Source organism: Diceros bicornis, chromosome 18 (genome assembly GCF_020826845.1).
Source record: "Diceros bicornis minor isolate mBicDic1 chromosome 18, mDicBic1.mat.cur, whole genome shotgun sequence".
NCBI classification, from domain to species: Eukaryota; Metazoa; Chordata; class Mammalia; order Perissodactyla; family Rhinocerotidae; genus Diceros; species Diceros bicornis.
In genome coordinates this window covers 36,794,819-36,821,137 of record NC_080757.1, presented here as the reverse complement: position 1 = coordinate 36,821,137, position 26,319 = coordinate 36,794,819, and the positions used below count along the sequence as shown (strand labels likewise).

At 38.5% G+C, this 26,319-nt stretch overlaps 1 protein-coding gene across 1 annotated transcript in view; it reads right to left on the bottom strand.

Moving 5' to 3' along the window:
* Positions 1 to 26,319, bottom strand: part of ZNF652 (zinc finger protein 652) — a 60,243-nt gene that overhangs the window by 15,328 nt on the left and 18,596 nt on the right. Inside the window, exons 2-5 of the mRNA XM_058560736.1 lie at positions 6,321 to 7,479; positions 3,445 to 3,592; positions 2,966 to 3,081; positions 2,366 to 2,510 (exon numbers count right to left, since the gene is read on the bottom strand). Coding sequence (XP_058416719.1) covers positions 2,366 to 2,510; positions 2,966 to 3,081; positions 3,445 to 3,592; positions 6,321 to 7,223 — 1,312 coding nt within the window. The 5' untranslated portion in view covers positions 7,224 to 7,479. The remainder of the gene's footprint in view (positions 1 to 2,365; positions 2,511 to 2,965; positions 3,082 to 3,444; positions 3,593 to 6,320; positions 7,480 to 26,319) is intronic.

The window sequence follows — 26,319 nt, the reverse complement described above, 5'->3', positions numbered from 1 at the left end:
AAGATAAAAACAGAAAAGGCACAAGAAATTCAGAAAAGAAAATATATTGACACCCAAAAAGCATATAAAAAATGTTCAGTCTTACTTAGCAATTAATTAAGTGCAAATTAATATAGTAAGAAACCATTTTTCACCTATCAAATCAGCAAGGATTTTATTTAGCATTGTAGAAGGTTGGGGAAGTGGGTATTTTCCTGTACAGCTGATAAGAGTGTCTGTGGACAGCAATTCTGTAATACATATCACCAACTCTTAAAAATGTGCACATCCCTTTGCCCTAATAATCCCATTTCCAGGAATTTATCCTAAGTAAAATAACCATGGATGTATTAGCCACAAAGTTGTTTATCACAATATTATTTATAACAGTAGAAAAACTGGAAACAGAAATAATCTAAATGTCCAATAGGAAACTAGCAAAATAGAATGGAAATAACATCCTTTACTTTATAGAACTGCTGTAAAGGTAATATTGATTAAATGAGATAATGTATGTAAAGCACTTAACAGTGCCTGGCATATATGTGCATAATAATATGTTACAGCAAATTTATAAGAAGGAATATTATACAACCATTAAAATGATATTGCTGTTAATGACAAAGTACAGTAAAATAAAAAACAAGTTACAATAGAGTATAAAGACCCAATTTTTGTTTTATTACTATGTACATGAACACATAAACATTTATGCATAGTATCTACCTATATGTGTACTAAGAAACTAAAGTTTTTTTTTAAATGTACGCCAAAATGTTAACAGTAGTGATCTCTCAGAGATAAGATTATAGATCATTTCTATTTTGTTTTCAGTTTTCCAATATACTTTAATAATGAGAAGGACAAAAATTTAAGTGAATTGAGGCGGCTGTATTCCCTTAGAAGATCTAGGAAATGTTCAGCTTGCCTAATTGGTAAAAGAAGAATACTTGTAAAATTTTATTCAGCAGATACGTTAATCATGAAATATACACTTTAGTTTTATATTATGGACATTTAAGGGTCTGAAGAAAGAAAGACAGACAAACAGGAAAGAAGGAAGAGAAAGGAAAGAAGGAGACAGGAAGGAGCAGGGAGAAAGACACGGGGACACGAAGAGAAGAGTAGATGAGTGCAGAGGCAGAGGCTTACGTGGTTGCAGGTTCCTTCCAATCATGTGACAAACATTTACTGGCACCCACTATGTCCCAAGCACGTGTGTAAATGTGACACAACTGCCTTCAAAAAAGTTATTTTCTGTCTAGTTCCATAGTCTCATGCTGAATAACAAAAAACTGAATCCTCAAGGTGACTCAGAACTAAGAGCCTATCCCAGAGCCACCAAATGATAAGAGGAGAATGTGTGAAATATTCTGTTATATCCTGCTACATACCCATTTAGGGTTCAAAGTTATCATTACCTTTTAAGGTGTAATTTACTTAATGAAACTCCTCTCATGACTCTTCATCTAGCCTAATCCTTAAAATCTGAGGGTACTCTGCTCTGAATGGGAAAGAAGCCCAACGCACAGGCATTTTTCTTTTGATTTCAAGAGAGAAATGGAACTAAAGTGATCCAGCCACGGGCAGAATTTCCTCACCACTAGTTAAGCAAAAAAAACAGCAGGCTAAGCAAGATAATCTCTTGTGGTTCTTTCCAGCTCTGCTACTCTGCAGACTAATAGAACCAAGAATCCTATGATTAGATTTTATCTACAAACCTGAAAAATGTTTCATACTGTTCAATTTGTGCAAAGACAGCTAATCCTGGTATGTGGAGCCTGAGCTGCAGTGACGCAGTGTTGACAGGGAAGCTATTATTTTCAGGTAGCACCCTGGAAGCGGGATAATCAAATGCTTACAAGGTTCAAATCTGTGCTATGAAGCATACACCCCTAAAAACACAAAGTGGTTAAAATATTATTTAACTTCATCTGATGGATGTATTCCTGAAAAGAAAGTAGTGAATTTTGGTAAATCAAATCCAATCAAACTTGAAGAATACTGAGAGGGTATTCTATTTGAAGCAGTCAGTGTCCTCCATTTTTTAAAAGGCCAGAACCCTTTCCTTAGAAAAATAACATATGCACATACACAAAACAAGTTTTATACAATTTCAGGAGATCTTGTGCCCCAAGTAAAGAATCCATTGTCTTGAAAAAACCCACAGTTAAAAGGCACTAACAAATAATCCTTTTTTAAATAGAGTTATGAAAGCCTAATTTTTCAGTATTATAAATCTGTATGTTTACATATCAGGTTTACTTAAAGTGGAATTTGCACTTAGAATGCAACTTTGTGGTTTAGATTTTTACATAAACAGACTCACAGGAGATCATCAACAAGTGCTCGAGACACATCTGTACCTTGCCCAGGAAATTCTTACCAGTGTGTGTTTTCATGTGTTCATCGAAGTACTGCTTCATGTTGAAATCCTTGCCACACCACTGGCACATGAACTGTTTGTGCCCAATGTGGATGCTCATGTGGGAGCGTAGCTGGTACTTGTACTGAAACCTTTCGTCACAGTTCTGCATTGGACACAGTGGAGATTTTTGAATGCCAAGCACAGTAGCTTTACTTGAGCCCACCCTACACAGTCTCTGGGATTAGGTTTATTTTTCATACGCAAAAGAGAAGCTGCTGGTGTCAACTATTTGGCTTTGCTATATTTCCGCAGTTTAGTTGTTAATAAAAGGGAAATTTCCCCATATAATTATCACTGAAGTATACCCAACTTCTCTGAATTACCGAGAAAAGAAAAATTACTCATCATGTATTATTCCCAAGTTTAACCTCATCTAAGAAAGTTTAACAGTGTGATAAAAAAGATATTTCTCTACCTAGCAGTGAGAGAACACACTGCTCAGAGCACGCGCCTAAAGGTCCTATGGAAAGGCAGCCTCGTGCCTTGTACTACAGCACACCTCCCTCACCACTTCGCCACACACACGAGAGCTAGCCCCTAGGGTAGCACATTCCTTACCTCACATCTGAAGGGCTTCTCTCCAGAATGCTGCAAGGAGTGCACCTTGAGTGACATACTGCGTTTGAATGATTTTCCACAGGTTTCACATGTAAATGGCATGTCTTTTGTGTGTGCTGCAACACAGAATGCACTTACACTCAAAATAAGTCCACCAAAAAGCTCAAACTGGAAGAGACAGGTGTCCTACTGTAGGGTAATTATGCCATCTTAATTTTCTACACTCTAATTTGTGAGGCTTTAATAGTAATGTTCTGAAGAGAAACATAAATAACAACGTTGAAAAGAATCCTGGGTGGGGAAGACTACACCGTCCAATTTGGTGATGCTTACTGAAGACATGCTGCATTTAGTCTTAACAAGTCAAAACTGATTAAAGTCAGGCAGTTCCTCATCTCCTGCCCAATCCAGAGCATAAAACACACCAAAGAACAAGGGAAAATTATAGGTGTGAGAGAAAAGAAGCAGAAAAAACTTACCAACCATGTGTTTCCGCACATGAGCCATGGTATAGAATTTTTTCTCACAAATTTCACAGGAAAATTTCTTTTCTGCATATCCGTGGACGATCTTGATATGTTCATGAAGGGACCAGAGTTTCTTGAATGATTTGTTACAGGAAACACACTGAGCAGGATAAATAGAAATAATCTTTATTTATAGGGGCTTGCAGAAAGCCGTAACTGCCTACTGGCAGATGAAATGGATGTGCTTTAGATTTGTGGCACAAGGCCAGAATCCGGACAAACGCTATTCCTCCACGGAGTCCCGATTCCAACACCAGCATCTGTATGTTCTATTTTCCAAGATGCGTCTTTTAGAGACACTTTGGGAGTATGAAAACAATGGCAAAAAGTAAGACAAAAAGAAACGAAAAGTTCAAAAGTTCCACTAATACGAAAGAATTGACTGTTTTTATAAAGTTTAGTATCATACCTATGAAAAGAACCTTCAAGGTTTTTTTAATATACAAATAACCAAGAGTGGCTGCCTCCTACACAGGGGTCACTATGCAGTTAGTAAGCGTTTACTAGAGAATACAAACTAATTTTATTTTTTTTGTGTGAGGAAGACCAGTCCTGAGCTAACATCTGATGCCAATCTTCTTTTTTTGTTGTTGTTGTTGAGGAAGATTGGCCCTGGGCTAACATCCACACCCATCTTCCTCTACTTTATATGGGACGCCACCACAGCATGGCTTGACAAGTGGTGCGTCGGTGCGCGCCCGGGATCCGAACCTGCGAACCCTGGGCCACCACAGTGGAGCGCGTGCACTTAACCACTGCGCCACTGGGCCAGCCCCCAAACTAATTTTAAATCAGCATAAATAAAAACAAGCTAAAACAAAGTACATATTAATGGTTACATATCTGTAGAAGTATAACAATGTTTTGGTACCTTAGAGAATGCATTTGGAGCCTTCATTAACATAAATTATTGAGATTTTATTATATTTTCCCAACTCTCATTTCCCTCTGGCAGAATTTAATACAACTTCTAAACTGTTAGCTTCATTCTCCCTTTTCTCTTACTGTCCAGCTCCAGATCTCCCATACAAGCATCTATAGCAAACACATGCAACATTGCCTAGTTCCTTGTATTATGAATCATTAACAGTCTAGACTATCAGGCATAAAGTGTATCAAAATAAAATACTTCCGGTTAAAGTAAAACAATACTAGAAAGTTCTAGGTAACCATCAGACTCTGGGATACTTAAGGGAACAAGTTGGTATTCACTGTAAATAAAGATCTCTGAACATCACTGTCACTTCAGGAAACAGGGACTCGGACAAGAGTTAAAAAGATAGGCCTCTGGTTGGATATTGCTCAAGAAAAGGAAAGACTACCCCCATAAGCCATTTTTGTAGGGCAGGGTTTTAATTTTTACTTGTTCCTAGGTCTTCAGGATTACTAGGATCCATACATAAGAACAAAGCAGTGTTCTTCAGGAATGTAAAGAGAGTTCATTTAGCAGAATCCACAAAACCTAAACACAAGTTTAAACACATTTTGGTGAGGAATAGTGAGGAAAGTCACAAAAAAAGGATTTACTAAATGTTTTCTTATCTGTACTTAATAAGTCAAATTTAAGTAAAAAAAAAAAAACTATATAAAGATCAAGACTGAGATCCACCTTTTCAGTAGTGACTCATTACAGAACCTAAGTGTGACCCCTAGCGGGCAGCACCACATCACATCCCCTTTGGCCTGACCTGTTACAACCAATTCACAACCCAGCAAGGCACTGGTAGTGACTGGAGGGGATGGGCGCCATGACTCAATCCTCTTTTATTTACCCAGCATGTGGGAGATCAAGTCACAACTGACGAATCAAAAAGCAGTGAATTTTTAGCAAATGTAATTTATATTTTTTAAAAAGTGTCTTTAAAGCAAAGCAATAATTTCAGTTGATTAAAAGCAAGAGGAAAAGTGAAAAATAAGGAGCACTCCAAATTAGGAGCACTCCAAGAAACAAACCACATGAAAACAGTTCCATCTTTTACAAGAAGTTTAGCTTAAATATGGTACAAAATATTTCTATGTTATGGAGACATTAATAGACTTACCTTTTATGAATATTCATTAATATACACTCACATGTGCAAACCAACATAGCTCAATGTAATATAATTCACTCAATATAATTACCACACCTCTTAACCTATCACGATATAGTCCTTTCAAGACACCAGCCTGGTTTGAATACCATGTTTTGTTACCTTAACAATATGGTACAAAGCATTATGTAACCCTACTGCCAGGTGGACAACGTTTTCAACCAGCTCAGCCTCTGTTTAAAGTTTGTATATTCCCATGGGCTCAGCCTCTTGACAAATTTACTGTTGTCATCTCTCCACTGGTAAAAGCAAACTCACTCCTGGAGATCTTCCATTTCCTCCGGTCTGAGTCATTATGGATTCTGTCCCCATCGGCTGCACTAGAATCTGGCATCCTTTTAAACCTAGAAAGGGACCTCTCTCTACTCCTGACCTTGGCTCAATATCTCCCACCTTGCCAGAGAAGATGCCAGAATGAATTACAGGACACGTCTTACAACAGTGAATCACTGCAAAGTCGCTGCTGACTTTACCTCCTGGGCAATCACCTATAACAGATCCCCTTTGCAATGTACCTGGGTTCCCACTAGTCCAGCGTCAGTTAAATTTAATGCTTTGAAATAAAATGTTAAGCTTGGGTTTCGAAAAGACCAAAGCAGGAGCTCTTAGAAAGATAAATTGGTGAAATCTGTCCCTTCAGCCTCTATCATTTGTATTCTCTTGGGCAGATACCAGGTGAGTCTGAACAGCCAGGTTCTATCCTGGAAAGTTTGCCCTCTTGGTGATGAAACCTACCTGAATATTTTTTTCACAGTCTGTTTGCTGGTGAAGGGACAGCTCACTTTCCAGGACAAACTTCTTGCCACACTTATCACAAATCTGCATGCGCCTATGAGTAACGTTCATGTGCTTCTCCAGGTACCAGCGAGTATTAAACACCCTGGGGCACTTCTCACAGGTCAGAGTCTCTTTCTCTTCACACTTAGCTTTCTGGACTGGTGCTTTGGGCTCCTTTGTGGCCCGCTTCTTACGCTTAGGTGGCTCTACACTCTTCCTACGACCTCTGGTAGCTCTGGGAGTAGGGGAAGTGGTAGCTGCAGCAACAGAGGCAGCTCTCCTCGTCCTCCTTTGTGTAACGCTGACTTTCTCCACTATCTTCTCCTTTTTCTTCTGCCTTTCGTTCTCTCCATAGTCATTGCTGTCATCTGTGGCCTCTTCCTCACTCTCTTCCTCTTCCTCCTCACTGCTTGTCTTAAGAACAGGAGTCTCTTTGGACTGAGAAGAGACACCCTTTTCCCCTTTAGATACATTTAATGTTTGATTATTAAGGTTTACCTCCACTATGATCTGCTCCCTTTTGTAAGAGACTTCTTCCTCCTCCTCCTCTTCTGTGTCATCAGAATTCTCCCGGTCTTCTTTAACAGCATGCACGTCAGACACTGCTCTTGTCTCCCTGAAATACGGCTGTTCCTCCGTCTCATGGAGATGCGGTTTGCTCATCTTGGTGTCCACTAACACAGAATAAGGACTTCCTGATTCTCTTTTGTACACTTTGGTGGACAGGTCAAGTTCTTGGTTGGCACCATGATAAAAGGTAGATGGCACTTGACCACGACGGCTGTCTTCTTGTGCCATCCCTGCTACATGCACAGCACAGTTTTCAACCAGCTCCTGACAAGAACTGGCTGTGTGGCTCATTGGTAAGTGGCCCAATTTATTAAGCAGTTCAGACTATAGAGAAATAGCTTTAAAACAGGGTAATTATTAAGACTCAAATTTTTTTCCATCCACAAAGAATCACTCAAATGAAAAAAAGGTAATCCTGGAACCTGTGTGCAATTCTTCCAGTGTTGCAGCACCAAAGCGTAAGTCAAAAGGTTTGGTATTATGGCAAGAGCAGAGCACTAGTGATTTTTGTTTTGAAGAGAGCTGCAGGTGACTTGGAGCATCTTATCTACAAAGAAAAGCAAAGAGGACAAAAGATCAGATATCACTATTTCCTTTTTATAACATGCCCTTACATCATACAACAAACATAGCTTAAAATGATTAAACTCTTTATATATGCAATTCTTTATCCTGTTTAAATGGTTCAGTGTGGGCCATTATTTTACCGAGTTACATGAATTCAACAAACATTTTGTTAGAATGTAAGTTCTAAGATTGCAGGAGTCATCATCTGTCCAGTTCTCCAAGACATCCTTAGAGCTCAGCACAGGGCCTAGCACTTAGCGGGTGTTCAGTACATACGTGATGACCAAACAAGTGTGTACCACTGCACAGCATTCATTCTCCTAGACGCTGTGGGACACACTGACATGGCAGAATATATGGTCTCTGTCCACAAGGAGTTTAAGGTCTAGTCATATGTGTCCTCCATGACACATGCAAGAACTATATGCTGGCTGGCTTCCTCTTCAACATCAGTCACCACCATCCACCACAGTGAGAGCTCACAGAACAAAGGTGGTAGAGGGCTAGGAACTGTGAACCAGGAAAATAAAGCAGCTAATCGACATAACTATAGAAAAGAGAGACAACGCCCCTGGCCTGAAATAATTTATAATCTAGGTACCGTATTACTATAGATCTTATTGTTTTCAGGTTTACTAGAGTAATTTCAAGGTTGCTAAGTATTTTAAAATTTGTTCTATGCATAGCTTGTTGGATCCACTCAATAACTGGGTGATTTTTCATGTGTCAGTTGCACAGAAGTCTAAATTCTAAGAAACAGTTACCATCAGGTTGATATGGTTCCAAGAAAAATAAAACCATCCATTAAAAAAAAAGATTAGAAGGGCACATAATTTGCTTTGTGACATACCTCACATTGCTGTTTAGCCAACCACCTAACCTCTGAGTCATATGAACATAAAGCAAGCACATACCCGGTCTAGTTGACAAGAGGAAGGAAACCAGTCCTTACTGAAGGCCTGTTAAGTACACAGGCACTGTAGGTGCTTATTACCTATTATTTCTATTTAATACCCTCCACAAAACTTTAGGGTTGATTTTTAAACTCATTTTAAATTTTTTATCAAAGTAATTACTTAAAAAAAAAAAAAGCACACAGTTTTCCAAGTCCAATGTACTGCCAGGTTTGTAAATAGCAGCCGTCTTCTGCCTGCTCCATCCCATCTGAGTCGCACACACCAGAGACAAAAATGTTCAGCTATTTTAGCTGTCCCCCCTCCTCTTCCCCCAGTATTTACTTCCATATTTTGAAATAATATGATTGTTTCTATTTCTTGACTTTTTTTTTCAATTTTAGATATTACCACTTGTCTCCACTATAGTTTTCTTACATCTTATTGTTCCCAGCTCTCCCTTCATCCTCCCAATATAGTTCTATCACAACTTTTTAAGTATTTATTGCTTACATTATTATGACTATAATATGTAGTTCACAACTAATTTCTATCATTCCTTTGCTATTGTTTTCTTTTCCATTTTCTTTGTCCTTATGGTTTATTCTTTTAAAAAAATTACTTTGCTTTCATTTTAGCAGAATTTCAGAGTGGAGAGGTGATAAATGCCACAATGTTTTACCTGACATCTGAATAGATATATATACTTTTTTGTATTTATAAATGAGGAAATTATGCCTCTTAGAGGTTAAATAATTTGTCTAAGGTCATATATCTATGACTCCAGGCCCTCCTGACTCCAAAGCTCATGGTCTATTTCTACTAAGACAAATGACACTCCAAAAAAATTTAAACTCAATTATTCCTTTAACCACATATCTTTTTACATCAAATAGTTTCATACCTCATATTTTAAGTAGGAAAATCCTAGTAGCTTTATTTTGCATGTGCCAAAACTTCTGACCCATGGAAATAATGTAAACTACTACAAGTACGATTAAATAAACTTACATTAATTATCTCAAATTAAGCAAGGGAGGAGAGACAGTAAAATTCAATTAACCAGCAAAAGCTGGGAATTAAACAAAAACCAGGAACACAAAGAAAAATAAATGAAGGGAAATCCTCTGTGGCAGTCATTACGGCGTTCTTCCCAGACACTTCTGGTCCTCGGCCTTCTGGGCACGCGGGAGGACTGCGCCTTCTAACCCTGCCCCTCCTCCACAGTTGGGTGGGGCCGTGTGACTACTTCCGGCCAGTGCATCATGAGTGGAAGTAGAAGGCCAGGCCATTTTCTAACCCACATGAGATCCTCCAGATCTCTTTTCCCTCTGCCACAGGGACCAGCAATCTTCAAGGTGATGGCTGCTATCACCCTGGGTCCCTAGGTGACTAAAATGACCTATAGGATATCAATAGTGCTGTGAATTTTTTTTTAAGTTTTTAATTTTCTATTTAATTTTACACCGAGTGTGTTCTTAAAGCCACTGAGATCTTGTGTTGCTTCTACTGCAGCATAATCTGGCCTATCCTAGCTGATGCAGGTGGAGTCCAGAAGTGGGTTGCTGCCTCATCAAAAAACCTAACATATATGGCAAAGGCTTAGAAGCTGGCTGGAAGGAGGCAAGGAAACAGTTATCGGAGGCTAAAAGGACAGCAACTTATACTATCCAGTGGCGAAATTACTGGTGAAACTAGCAGCTACTTATCTCAGAAGGTAGATAATATGCCACAAGAACTTATAGCTCTAGTAGGAAAATGGACTATTAAGAGAGTGTGTTGGTTACTATTGGCTGTATTTGACAAATTATTACATGAAATGGATGAATTCAGAAAAGAATTGATCAGTTTACAATCAGGAATAAAAGGAGTCCAGAAAAGTCAGCGATTTGTAGGGTTAGAAGAAGCAAGTACTTAACATAAAACTAAGGTCTTTGACCTACAAATGCTGATCAGAACTCAGTCTTGAGGCAAGGATCACATCAAAGATTTGGCCTTCAGGACCACTGATAAAACCTCCCAAGTGATTATAAAATAAATTATATTGGGGCCAATAAAATAGCTTTTCTAAAAAGAGACTAAAATGAGGTTCTCTCACCAAAGCAGTCTCTTAGCTGTTTTGCTACAAAGCATATTTCTCTGTGCATTAGTCCAAATGCTATTAGTAAATAGGGAAATGACATCTGTATAACACAGAAGTCACGTTGGTTTACACGAGATTTTCCTCTGCAAGTTAACGTTTGAAATGATCAGGAGAAAGCTTTCTCACAATTAAAAAGACAGGCTTTGGGGCCAGCCCGGTGGCCTACCGGTTAAGTTCACGTGCTCCGCTGCGGTGGCCTGGGGTTCGGATCCCGGGCATGCACCGACACACTGCTTGTCAGGCCGTGCTGTGGCGGTGTCCCATATAAAGTGGAGGAAGATGGGCACAGATGTTAGCTCAGGGCCAGTCTTCCTCAGCAAAAAGAGGAGGACTGGCGACAGATATTAGCTCAGGGCTGATCTTCCTCACCAAAAAAAATAAAAAATAAAAAGAAAGGCTTAGCAATATATGAAGACCTTAAGAAAAAAGCTGAACATCCTACTTCTGTACCTTCCTTCAGCTGCTTCATCAGCCACTACACACACTTTCCATTTTATATCTGGTGAAGTTGAGGGTATATGTTTCTCTTCTTGTGTTTAAAAATGAAAGTTTTTAATTGCTGAAGCCCACACCAAACAATAGACCAAATTTTTTATTGTAATGAAACTAGTCTCTATTTTGCAAGTGAATGTCTTCAAGACCCCAAATCTCAGAGCAAGAAACCACCACCCAAGGGATTAAGTCTGTAAAGGTTCAGTGGACTGATGCTGGGTGCATATGCAGGTGGACATTTAATATGCTACTATTTTTATTATAATTATTGTTGGTTTCATTAGTGCACTGGTTACAGTGTTCCACAGATTTTGAGTGGTCTGTCCCAATCCCATTTTTCCCATAAACCCTGTTTATTTTAGTGTACAATTTTGCAGAATTCAGGAAAGCATATATGGCATTATAGCAGAAATACCTGTATTCAAAACTAAGTCAAGGATAAGTATGGGACCAATGAGGCAGAGCTATGCAGCAAATCTAAGAATCACGGTTAGAAGAGAACTGTGGATGTGGTTAGGGCACATGGAGCTGACTGCAAACAAATACATAAAAAGCCAACTAAGTTTCTGAGAGTGATACCGCCAAAAGAACCACCAACCTAGGCTAACAGAGGCTGTGACTATTCAAGACTGAAAATGGTCTTTGGGTTTCCAAGCATCTATGGCAGGAAGTGGGCTAAGAAACCTGTTTATCCCCCTAAAGGGGCATATTCCTCACTGTCCATTTCAGATACAGCCAAGGAACACAGGAAAAAAAGGAAGAAGAAGAAGGTCCAAGAGGGTGAAGCTAGGGAGCAAAGAAAAAACAGACAAGTGAGCTACCTCCTAAGAAGCCAAATCAGGGTCCATTCAAGAACATTCCTTAGTCCTGGAGGGGCCTTTCAATGACTGCTCAGAGGAATTTCAGAATTTGTTGCGGTCCACTGACTGCTATATGTCTCCTATTCTTCCCCCTCTCAAATGGGAGTGTTTATTTTTATTATCCTGTCACTACTCACGATTGTACATTATATGTGGGGGCAGCAGATCACTGTCAATTTCTTTCATAGTCTTAGGTCTCTGGATCAAGAAGAGCAACATGTGGACCTGATGCAGAGACTAGTATGCATCTTCTCCTCATGAATAGATCACCAATCATCAAACCTTTGCATCCCTCAGAGACCCTGGACTTGGAGCTTGATGTTATGATTGGATAGGACCTTGGGGGTTCCCTACCTTGGGGAGGAAGTGAGTGTATTTTGCCTGTGAGACAGTAGACTATCTGATGACCAGAACAATGGTGCTGTTTATCAAGTATTTTCAGCTCTCAGTCTCCCCGGTACAGGCAGTGCTGCACTTCCTGGCCTCCCATAGTCACTTGGGACTTCATGCCTAGTTCTGGCCATCATGTGAAATAAGCGGTACGAGTCACTTCTCTCTGAGCTACGGTATTTAATTGCTAATGAGAGACCCTCTGGACCTCTTTTACCTCTCAGCATGGTGACCAGTAGTGGACAAGATGGTTGTTCCATCAACCTGGATCACTGAGTGACATGAGCAGAGCTTCCCTCCTGATCTATTATGGCCATGCAGTGAGAAAGAAATCCTTCACTGTTTTAAGCCACCTAGACTGGGGGGTGGTTTGTTACTGCAGCATAACCTCGCTAACGTAGTTCTTTATGTGTGTGTATATGTACACATATTACATATATCAACTGTCTCAGTCTTAAGCCAGACAGCAGGGACAGTAGAATTACTAAGTGAAAAGTTAAGAAATCAGAAAGACAAAGGGCTGAATTCACAGGGGAATTCTCTACTTAATAAATTAGAAAATAAGACTATTCTTTCTTTTAAAAAATTAGAATTAAAGTGCTTTATTCTACTTTACATGAGGTACACATATATGCATTCCCATAGGAACCTGAAAGTGACATCCCACCACTATTAAAATCAGGAAAACTCACAGAAACATCAGTAAGTCACACAGTCACAACAGAATATGCAGTCTAATTGTTCACTCTGAAACACACTTGGGCTTTCTGCCCACATTTTACTTTCTTCACTTGATTTTGGCACTTTTTCCCTTATCTGAGTTTTGGTGATAATCTTCCTTTATTCTCTTTCTAGAAAATTTAAAATAGCTCCTAAGGGCACAAAAGAGTAACCTTTACAAAACCAAAAACACGTTATGGAAATCAGAATCTCCCGTGTTCCATTATCTGACTCTTTTTTTTTTTTTTTTTGTGAGGAAGACCAGCCCTGAGCTAACATCCGATGCCAATCCTCCTCTTTTTTTTGCTGAAGAAAGACTGGCCCTGGGCTAACGTCCGTGCCCATCTTCCTCTACTTTATACAGGATGCCGCCACAGCATGGCTTAACAAGCAGTGCGACGGTGCGCGCCAGGGATCCGAACTGGTGACTCCTGGGCCACCGCAGCAGAGCGTGAGCACTTAACCGCTTGCGCCACCGGGCTGGCCCCCTCCATTATCTGATTCTTAATGTGTATCCTCAGTTCTAACTTACTTATTACAAATCATCATAACTTAGTTTTTTAGAAGACTCTCTAAGTGAATACACTGAGCTCTAAGAACCTGAAAGCAGAAGAGTCAAACAAGAAATAATCCTCACTGATATTTAAAGCCATTTAAATTCGTCTCTCTATGGACACAAGTTCATCTGTTTTTAGAGACCATTTTTCACTGCTTCATAAAATAAATTCCAAAATAAAGTCGGTCATTCCTTAGTGTCTTGCTAATTAATGCACACACGTAGGAAAAAATGTGGTGTGTGTGTTAGGGGGCACACAAATTGAGGAGCAACCAGTCCTGGCACTCTAAAAGCTTAAACAGCTACTGGGAAGAAAATACAATTTTAAGAAATGAATTAGAAAATATGACAGCACATATATAGATAATAAAGTAGAGCTTCCAGAAGGTGCTTTTTTCAATGCCATTTTTTCCAAGTGGACTACAAAATAAGTTTACACAGTTTTCAAGAGTGTTTATTTAGTTTTAAAAGTAAAACAATTAATTTTGTTCCCTGAAAAGTTTTAAGTTAATTTTTGATAGAATCAACAGGTTTTTTTTCTTTTTCTATTAAAATAAGTACCTATGCATCCTCCTCATACGTTAAAAAGATTCTATTTGGGACAAGTCCTTCAAGGTGAAAGGGAAACCTTATAAGGTATATCCATCTGTTACCTCTACTTTCTCCACTTCCTTCAGAACCACCTCCACCGACCTGTTTCCAAAGCTCAAACTACCCATGCACTGCCAGACCCTGGTTCTGCTGAATGGAGCATTTTCTAAAGCATACAACTAACTATCTATGAGGATCAGGCCAAAACTAAAACTACCAAGGAATGGAAAGGAACAAGGAGGGAAAGATAAATGCATATCAGCAAAGTTCTTCCAAAAAATGATCCTCTAGGAAGAATGGACAAGATGACATTAGGGTCTGTGATAGTAAGGGTCTGATACTTTAACTCAAAGCTTTGCTGCTTTTGCAGAAGGCTACTCACTTCTAAGTATGTTAGTGATACATCTGCCAAGTAACTAATCTCAAAGTCTTCGTATGGTCAAATAATCATTTACCAACTACTGTATGCTTAATATGAGTCCAAAAAAAGTAGAAATCTGAAAGTTTAGAAGAGAGAGAAATCACATCTAGTTGGGGAAATCAGGAAAAATTTTGTGAAGGATAGAACATCTCAGAAAAGGTTGAAGGGCAGGCAGGTTTTAGACTAGCAGAAATGAAGGCAGAAAAAGTCATTTTGAGTGAAGGAAAATCAGAATGGGCTAACAGTGGGGTACAGTCCTGAACAAGAGACAGTTCACGTTGTTTAGTTTTGCTAGAATATAGGGCTTGTGAAAGGGAGAGAGGGCAAGATAGGTGAATTACTGCCACATTGTGGCCAACTCTGAAGGCTGGGCTGAAGAGTTTGTGTTAATAAAATGACAAGATAGAGCATCAAAGGTTTATAAAGAAAAAAATAATATGTTTAGAGTTGTGTTTTAGGAGTCAAATTACATGACACCAAACAACTGTAGGCCTATATTTAAGTATATCTTTGAAACATATATAAAAAATATACAATTAAGCAAGATAGAATAAAGTAAAACACAGTAAGATAAAATAAGAAATTGAAGTAGAAGAAAATAGAAGTAGGAAAGTAAGATAATACCAGGAATTAGGATAAAAACAAAATAAAAGCACAAAGCATTTTATACTAAATCCTGTATTAGTACTGACTAAAATAAAATTTAAAATATCTGAATTAGGGGGCCAGCCCTGTGGCTTAGCGGTTAAGTGCGCGCGCTCCGCTGCTGGCGGCCCGGGTTCAAATCCAGGCGTGCACCGACGCACCGCTTCTCTGGCCATGCTGAGGCCGGGTCCCAACATACAGCAACTAGAAGGATGTGCAGCTATGACACACAACTATCTGCTGGGGCTTTGGGGGGAAAATAAACAAATAAATAAATAAATAAAAATAAAAAATAAAAAAATAAAATATCTGAATCGTAATTTTAAAAATTTTTTTACAAGAATGTGTTCCTTGTGACATAATTACTTAATATCCCTACTTAGTAACTGAGTTTAAAACTCATGTCCACACTAAAAGCTTTACAGGTTCTACTTGCCTGAAATGAATGAAATCTCACCATGTCCTATCTTTTCCTTAAAAATAATCTCTAAGAGTAAGAAACTTTTCAGTATACCTTATGGTATACACTGGAGGTCTGAATGACTTCCCAAGCTAAACTGCTACGTAATTTTAACAAGTGTAGTAAGAATCATTTAGACCCCTATGATCTCGTTCTTTTATATAAAAGAAACCATATTATTATGGCAAAGAATGTGTGACCAAACAGGCTTAATGATGGAACCAATAACCAGGGTTCATTTTTAACCTAAGTTTTGGTACTGTCAACACTTAAACTTGACCAATCTATACCGCTGTCTGCCAACCCGAAAAGTGGCAACCCAGAAAACAAAACTGGAAAGCTTGACAAATTCTACTCTCTGATCTACAATATGCATATGATAGTGGTAATAACAACTTGCACTTATATGATGCTTTATAGTTTACCTAAAGCATATTTATCATACATTTTTTAAACATTTATTAAGTGCCTATTGTGTTAGGCACTGTAGGAGCTGAAGCCATCAAGGTGTTCAAAGATCTAACTAGCGAGACAGACATGAAAACCAGTAACCACAACACAGTGTAATAAGGACAACTGTACAAGATGGCATAGCACAGTGCTTAAGAGCAAAAACGCTGAAGCCAGAATGCCTGCATTAAAAATCTGGCTCTGACACACACTAGCTGGGTGGCCTTGGGCAAATTACTTAACCTCTCTATGCCTCATTTTCTGCATCCGTAAAATGGAGATAATAATAGTATCTACCTCATGGGATTGTTACTGGGATTAAATGAGTTAACCCATGTAAATGCTTACAAGAGTACTTAGTAACAGTAGGCACTATAAGTGTTTCTTAAACACAATCACCTATACATATCACGTACAGAGGCAACGTGGAAAAGGAGGTGATTAAGTGGTGTAAAAGGTGGTGACTAGGTCAAAGGAACTTTCAGAGACGAGATAAGCTGGAGCTGGTCTTGAAGGATAAGCAGAAGTCAGAGAGACAGAGAAGGGAGGTAGGCAAGTTGCATACAAAGAACACTATATGAAAAAGACAGGAATGAAACCTCATCGGTTTTGTTTACCTTATTTAAGCATTATTGCCCTACAATGACTTGGACCATTGCTCCCATTTCACAGCTGAAGCTTAGTTTAAAAACTTTCCCATTGTCATTGCTGGTAAGCGATGGAGCAAAGGCTAGAATTCTGGTTTTCTAACTCCTAGTCCCAGTTTACCCACTGTCTCTTATTGAGCTAAATGGTAAACAAAAATTACCTCAAAAGATGCACTTAGGCCTTGAACAAAATACCTATATGATACAAGTGAAAAGTAAAAAAGTGTGATAAAGTAAAAAAAAAATAAAATTCCAGAATAGCTGGTATTCAAAGGTATAAGTTTTATCCTTAGCTAGTGGAATTCACAACTCCCTTCAGGATGCCCTGAATGTTAGCTTAATTCACATGGATACATTTCAATCTTCAATTTGATCCACCTGCAGTTTGCGTTTCACGGTAACCACTTCTGACAAACTATAGACTAAAAATTTTAATTATGTTCTAGTTCATTTTCTTGCAACAAAACTGTTAAGTTCCCAATGGATGAAACCTGAATAAATTTGTAGACTTTAAACTTAGTGTGTAAAGTGGAAATCACAGATAGGAAATTTACAGTGAAAAAAGTTCTATATCCCCGGATCAGCAGCATACTTATAAACGTCCTTCATTTCCAAAGGTGCTCACAAAATCCACCTGGGATGCACTAGAAAAGCTACCAAAACCAACATGTAAAAGCCAACTTTACAACAGACAAAACCTCAAATGAGATATATCACTGGGCCACATTTTAGATAAATATTATAAAATGTTTTCAGAGGCCTATATTTTATATAGTTGAAAAACATGAGATTTAATACAATATCATCTAATAAAACTTAATATGTCAAACAATTATTTTTTAAGCAGTCCATCTAATCCATTATCCATAAGAAACGAAATTGAGAAATGCCTGTCACCTGCAGTTTCAAACAAAGCTTTTATAAAAATAAAATTTCCCTGTAGTTTTTTACACATGCACTTAAATGAGACTGCCATTGTGTTTCTTCAATAATATGCAAGTGAAGCTAGTAGAAGAGGACAAAGGAGAGGTACTCCTCCTAGGTACTACCTAATTACCTTCAAACATCAACAGTCTCCACATTTCCATATAAGACAATAAAGACTAATGTGCATTACTCATCACACAGTCAGCTTAAGCAACCTTTCACCAATAACCCCCTAGGGCCAAAGAAGAAATCAAATACTAAGCAGGCTAGACTGTAGGACCTGGAGGATCACAATGTGTATTCAAAACACCTTTCCATTACTCAATTCAATTTACAAACATTACCTACAGAAAGGAGAATATAATTTAAAATAGTTAATTTTAAGAGAAGGGTAAGAGTTTTGAATTAGTTTTCTTTTCTGTTGAAATCTGACAATTAAAGTCTAGGCTTCATGAATGCTCAAAAAAAATTCAGTGCCCTTAAAAACAACCGGAACATATCCACAAAATATATGATCTTGGAAGGTCTGTCTAGCCACAACCAAAGCTTGTTTTATGGAATGTAATTATTTAATGCAGCAGTTCATTTTCAAAATGATCATTATTAACTGATATCCTGCCAATTAGCTTTATTAAGAAAAATCAGAGACTTAAAAGGCCTTCTGAATCTTCCCTTTCTTAATCTCCTAAAAGTAACACCTCAGGTTAGAACTGAGATATATTTAGCAGGTACAGATGTTCACACTGTGGCTACCTATAGTGTAAGCCAGATGAGAGGCCTATGTATGTGTCAATTTGACTAGATCATCATGACCCTGCATTAAAAACTCATTTAGAAAATGAAAATAATTGAGAAATGCCCTCAATTACATTCCTATATTTTACAAAAATTAAAATCACAAATACTTCAGATGTGTGAACAACATCAGGGAATGTTGGAATTTATATATTTGACCTACCAAAAGACAAAGGACTTCTTGTTTTCTCATTGATAAAAAATTTTATATACTTCAAAAATTAACAATTGGAAAAAAAATTTAACTGAACTAGTCTTAAAGCAACAGATATAAAAAAATAGTCTAAAACAAAAGTACTTGAAACCAGATGGGAAGATTTAACCCAAACCATAACATACTCAAAACATGGCCAATGGAAAAAGACAAATTGCTAACATGCCTCCAGCCTTCTCCCTCCAATAAGTCTATATGTTCTTCTCCTTAGCAGCAATTCTTAAACTTTTGAGAACTTTTGGAAAATTACTAATCTTCTCTCCCAGAAAAATGAACACACAAAATTTTACATGCAATTTCAAGGGGTCTGCCCTTTTCCAGAAACCCACCCAGGGATCCCCAAGGGGTCCAAAACCCCAGGCTAAGAACTCCTGTCGGAGGGGAGATTTTACTTTTCCTTATTTGTCATGTACATTTAGATTAGGTTTATAAATTAAATTTTTCTCTACTTCTCTCTCTCCTCTTCCTATCCCCTTTTCTCTCAATCTCTCCAGCATATCTATGGTCATAAGTGAATTAACAGCTGAAGGATGAACAGTGATGAGTAATATCATTAAATGTAGAATAAAAGATCTTAGTATGAACCCCGATACGCTACTTAACCAGGTGTATGATCTTGGACTACCCAATTAATCTCACCCAATCTCAGTGTGTTCCCCTGTAAAACTAGAACAGTACCTACACTCATTTAATCTGATAAGACAGGCCAAGTCCCCAGCACATAAGGGGCTTTCAGTGCTGGCTCCTTTCTCCTTTCTATTTGAGAAAGTCCTGAAGAAGTTATAAATTATGGGGGGCAGAGCAGAGATTTATGTAATTTTAGAGTTTGTTGTACATATTTTTCCACAGTGACCATGAGGTAATGAAGATGAGGGAAAGGAAAAGATTGGGAAGGGAAAGCAAGCTTAAAAAATGAAATAGGCTATCAGCAACCAAAGAAAGAATATAAATTGAACTTTATCAAAATTAAAAACTTTTGTGCGTCAAAGAACGCTATTAAGTAAGTGAAGAGACAGCCCACAGAATGGGAAAAAAATATTTGCAAATCATAGATCTGATGAAGGGCCGAGCGTCCAGAATATTAAGAACAATACAAAGACAAATAACCCAATTTTAAAACGCACCAAGCACTTGAACAGACATATTCCAAGGAAGATATATAAACGGCCAATATGGACAGGAAAAGATGCTCAATATCTTTAGTCATTAGAGAAATGCAAATCAAAACCACAATAAGATACCACTTCACACCTGCTAGGATGGCTATAATCAAAAAATTGGAAAATAACAAGTGTTGGCCAGGATATGGAGAAACTGGAAGCCTCATACATTACTAGTGGAAATAGTACAGCCACCTTGGCAAACAGCTTGGCAGTTCCTCAAAAAGTTAAACATTGAGTTACCATATGACCCAGCAATTCCACTCCTAGATATATACTCAAGAGAATTGAAAATATACGTTCATACAAAAACTTGTACATAAATTTTCAGAGCAGCATTATTCATAATAGCCAAAAAGTGGAAACAATCCAAATATACATCAACTGATAAGTGCATAAATAAAATGTATATCCATACAATGGAATATTATCAGTCAAAAAAAGGAATGAAGTACTGATATGTGGCACAATATGGATGAATCCTGAAAACATTATGCTAAGGGAAATAAGCCAGACACAAAAGGCTACATGTTGCATGATTCTATTTATATGAAACAGTCAGAATAAGCAAAGCCATGGAGATGGGAAGTAAATCAGTGATTGACAGGAGCTGGGGGTAGGAAGGCGCAGGGAGTGACTGCTACTGGGTTCCAGGCTTCTTTTCAGGGAGATAAAAATGTTTTGGAATTAGGGCCAGCCCGGTGGCGCAAGCAGTTAAGTGTGCGCATTCCGCTGTGGCGGCCCAAAGTTCACCAATTTGGATCCCGGGCACGCACCGACGCACCGCTTGGCAAGCCATGCTGTGGCGGCGTCCCATATAAAGTGGAGGAAGATGGGCACGAATGTTAGCCCAGGGCCAGTCTTCCTCAGCAAAAAAAAAAAAAAAAAAAAGAGGAGGATTGGCAGATGTTAGCACAGGGCCGATCTTCCTCACACACACACAAAAAGTTTTGGAATTAGATGCTGACAATGGATGCAGAACCTTCTGAATACACTAAAAACCACTGAACTGTACACTTTAAAATGGTGAATTATATGGTACATGAATTATATCTCAATACAAAAATAATAAAACAAAATAGGCTATCTGGATACTAACAGTCCAAAGGTGGTCCGAAGCAATAAGATTATCTGAGAATGATGATATTTTACACAAAAATGACATTACTGATTCACTGGATAGGTCATAAACTACGAACTGGGCTATGAACTGGTCATAAACTACGAGCAGTGGCACAATGAGACCGGGTGGAAAGTAGAAACACCCGCAGTGCTGAGAGTCAGAGGTCTGGACGAGCTCTCCTTGAGGCTCTTCCACGCTGCCGGGCAGGTCACCTTAGCTTTCCAGCCTTCAGTTTTCTCAACCACACGCTCAACACCACTGACGTTTACTGTGTGGTGATTATTTGCTTCCATTCTCTTGCCTAATTCATCTGGTCACCCTATTGCCACACAGTAACTCCCAACCTTTTCAACATGAGGGGCTGTGATACACTCCCCTCTCCTCCCGCCCAATCCCCTGCCATGTTCCCGTGGAGCACTGGTTTAAACACTGTGTCTATGAATTTGCATTTAGGTCATACGTTGTTATTTTTTACTAACCAAATATAAAAAACAGCCTATCATAACTTTTGGGTTAGACTGTCTAGCTCTACCATAATTTCTATTTGACTTTTTGAACACTAAAATTAGCTTCTGAATCTCAGGTTGGGGACGCCTGGGTTAAGGGAATACATTATCTACAGTTTTGAAATAAGGGATTGAGCCCACAATGTTAACCACAGTATAAGTAAGTTTTTCCAAAAGCAACACTGGGTCCACCACACTTTCTGAGAGTGGAGAGAGACATGACCACACTTAACACCATTCCTTAGATGAATCTATTCAATCTTCTGCCTTAATTAGAAAGCATTTAAGGCAATATGCCAAGATGATGTAGAAGAAATCCAGGAAGCCTCAGGTACCTGCCATATCCATTGCTACCTTACTTCTTTTAGTAGTCCTTTCTTTTAAAACATAAGTGTAGGCTGGGGGCCAGCCCGCTGGCATAGTGGTTAAGTTCATGCACTCTGCTTTGGTGGCCGGGGTTCACGGATTCAGATGCGGGGCAGACCTACACACTGCTCATCAAGCCATGCTGTGGCCGCGTCCCACATACAAAACAGAGGAAGATGGGCAGAGATGTTAGCTCAGGGCCAATCTTCCTCACCAAAAAAACCCAAAAAAACATGTAAGTGTAGGCTGAGTGAAACAAAATCAGGTAACAATGCCATAACTGCGTCAAAAGGAAAGGCAAAAGTGCCCAACTACTCCAGAGGTGATGTAGAGCACAACCTCACTCAACAGAGGTGTTCTACGTTGGATGTTGGCAAACTGACCCAACGGATCCTCCCTCCCTTTTGGGAAATATAGGTGAACTCTATAGAGAAGAGGTTGATTACTGGAGTTCGGGTTGTTACCCAAACTGTTAACCACACTAAGTTACGGTTAATGAGTCTTCTCGAGACATCCAGTATACCCCAGTCTTGGAAGTGATGGGACTCTGTTTACTGAAACTGCTGCTACTCAAACACAGGGTTTATTGGTGAGTACCCAGATCTCCTTTTTTCCCTCAAGTAGCTTTTTAATTTTTTTCTGTCTATAAAGGTGAAGTTTATAGGTCAAAAGGGATTATACACTAAATGTTTCAGTCCAATTCCTACACTCTACTCTTCATTCACTAGCTTTGACTATTATCTACATGCAAAGTACCAAGTGTCTAATGTAAGGAGCAGATATTTACTTATTCATTCCTTCAAATAATTATTGTATTGGCCCTAACCCTCACAAACTTAAAATTTGTTTGGAGAGCAAGCACTATACACAAAAAATAAGTCACAATTGCCAAATAAAACAAATGGCATTTTTTTAAAAAGGTGCCATGTAACTATTTAAAAGGGCAAGAAAGATGTAGAATGGACAGACTATGGAAGCCCCTGTGAAGAGCATGAGATCTGAGCTAGGTCCTGAAGAATGGGAGGGATCTGAAAAGGCAGAGGAAGTTAAAAGACACGTTGAGGAGAGGGCTATGTGAGTAAAGTTGTCATGATGAATAAGCACAGTATACTCAGGAGGTGATGAAGATGCAGGCCTAGCCACATGAATCCTATTGGAATTAGTAGGTGATAAGGTTATAGAATAGGGACAGAAAATGGAGGGTTTTGATTGGAAGGCTAAGAAATATGGGCATCACTGAAGGTGGCGGAGAGAGCCAAAAAAGGAGAAATCAACAGAATCTGCTCATTAGATGTGAAGGATACAGAAAGAAAAGGATCAAAGATGGTTTAGACAATTTGAATTTCCATTCCTATATCTAATAGGAAAACACAGGTGGGAGAGATGAGAAGACACATATTTTTTATTACTGTTAAGACAATCAGCCTCAAATTCAGAGATAGTATCTAATTCTATCTTTTGCACAGTGACTAGATAAGTTTTTGGCTAAATATTGCTAAAATTTCTTTACAATGACAACTACTGCCAAACACTTAAGTCCAAACCTCCTTCAAGATTAGACTCCTCACCTTATCTTTCTAACCTCATTTCCCTCCACAAACCCTATGCACCAGCCTTAGGGTCTACCCAATGTTCCCTGAGCATACCATATAATCTCTCTATGCCAATCATTAGTGTATTCTGCCACTTCAGCAGAGAATGCCTTTATCTCCTTCTCTAACAACTGAATCTCGCTCTTCTTTCAATATTCAGTTCAAACACCAGTTTACTCTTGCTGAAATCCCCCAGCCCCTTTCACTTCTCCTCTGTGTATTTCCACTCTACTGCTCCTACCTCTATTATAGTTCATTCTATTTTGTATAAAAATTGTTTATATGTTCACATTCCCATTGCTGGTGATGGGTTTGGAAGTGGGCCCATGACTAAGGTCTGGACAGTGAAATCTAAGTGGAAGTCTGCTGGAAGACTTCTGAGAGAGTTCCACTCTTAAAAAGCGTAAGAAAACAATAACCACCACCTTCTTCTAGAATGTCATCTTCTCTGGATATGATACCTGGAACTGTGGTAGCCATCTTGCATCCATGATGAGAGCTGACCAAAGGACAAAGCAGACATGTCCAAGATGGCAGAGCAGAAAGGTAGAAAGAACATGGGTCCTTGATGGTGTCGCTAAACCACAGATTTAAACCAACCCTGGACTGAGGCATCTTGTTACTTGTAACAATAAATTTTTCTTATTTTCAAATTATTTTGAATTAGATTTCCTATCATTTGAAGCCCAAAGCATCCTAATTTATACTGTCACGTCTGAGACACAAATTACACACGTAAGTAGAGATGTCAAGTAGTCAAGTGGACAGAAGAGTGTGGAGATCAGGGGAGAAGTCAGGACTGGAGGTACACATTTGGGAGACATCAGCATACAGAAACATCTTAAATTTGGGGACTGGGAAGACAGGATCAACACAGAAAAGAAAGCTTTAGGGTACCTTAAGGGCAGAGGAGGAAGATCCAACAAAGAGAGAAGAAACTAACACTGAGGTAAAACGGAAACACTACACTGCAGTGCAAGAAGCTAAGAAGTAAAAAAAATTTTTTTCAAGAAAGAAGAACTGGTCAACTGTGTCAAATGCTGCTAAAGCACTGCGTAAGACAGAGAAAGGTGACCACTGAACTCAGTGACCGAATAATTCCTTAACATGAAGGCCCCCTGCCCTTACAGCAGCCTCCTTCTCCCTGGAAAACAGCGGTCTTGAGTTAGTTAGTACCCCGGCTAAGGACTCAGACTTCGGCCGAGTTCTCGAGCCATCACTCATTAGCTGTGGGGCCTCCTCAACCAGCCGGCTGCCGTGTGATGAGGAAGGAATGGAAGTGGAGGAACAGAAGCTGGACTGGGACTCCAAATAGAGAAGAGGCTTGAGTTTGGTTTTTAAACATGGGAGAGACTTGAGCATGTTTAAATGCTAATGGGAAGGAATGCCTCTTACCACAAAGAACTCCATTACAAGAAAACATTCTGGAATTCATTATACCAGGTGGTTAGTTCATTAAACTTTTAAAAATTATATATAGAAGAAAAAGTATGATAAAGCCACAATCTTCAGCTCCACCTCATTTCAGAACAGCATCAACCAAAAGAAAAAAGATGATACATTACAAAAAGTAGTAATAGCAAATGGTAAACAAAAAGTGCCTAATTTTCTCTTGGTTATACTATAAAGATGATTCCAATATTAAAACACAGATTCAAAGTGCTAAACCACAAAAGCTCAGATATTTTAAAAGCTAAGGAAATCTATAATACAGCTACCTAAAACCATTTGGAACATCCTCCTAAAACACTTTCAGTCTTCAATACTTTCTCAAATCTGAAGTATTTTTTCCCTTTGGTCTTACCGAAGAAATATGTTGTCTGGAGATAAGCTCCCTACAAACTTATGTACAACAACCACATAAGAAAATATTAAAGCATTTTTATGTTCACTTCATGAAATTCTAAAACTTAAAACCACTCCAAATTAAAATATGACCACTTCAAAGAAACGAGGATAATTTCAAAGTTAAGACCAAAACAGCTTTTGATACAAACCACTGCACCTTGCAGAAACAGTAACCTAGTTTCATTTTGAGTGTAGTGTTTGTTGCCCTCAAGGGATCTGCAACTTTCGAGCAAGATTTTTTCATTAAAAGTCAGATATCAGGTAAAGTAGAGGGAAAAATCAATACATCCTCATGCTACAACACATCTCAACTCCTCAGTTTAAACGAAGAAAACCACGGTCCTTATGAACACATATACACACAAACACACACATATACATATGTATCATATTGACAAGCCTCTGTTAGTTATTAGCGACATAACTAAAATTTTAACTCAAGGCTAAACTATAGAACATGTGGCAATTTACCAATCTGCTTGTGAAAAGAAAAAGCCCCTTCTCATCATACAAAGTTATTCCTGGCTATTTGCTCCCTGGCCCGACAACTGGTCAGTAGTAACCTGAGCAGAGAAAGCTGATGGAAGATGTTCAAATATACAAAGGTTTTTCCTCATTCTCCCAAAATATTGTTCTCTATATTGAATTTTGAATGACTATGCATATTTTAGTAAGACAAAAATCCCAAACACGCACTTTCTGAATGAACAACCTGTTTCAAGATATTATCTCCCCATAAACTCCAGAGAAGTTACTTTTAGGATGCTAAAATAAATTAATTAGTAACAATATACACTTTAGACACTTATATTTTAACTGCACTGGAATGTATAAAAAATGAGCCTATGAACAGCAAAGGCACTGAGCCCGAGAGGAAGTGAACAGACTCTTGGCTTGAAGACAAATGAGTAGGTGGAGGAAACATTTATGTGGGGAGGATGATTTTTATACAATGCTTTTCTTAATCTAAAGAAAACCACAGCTCTTCACAAAATATGTGCTATAAATAGATGTAACCATT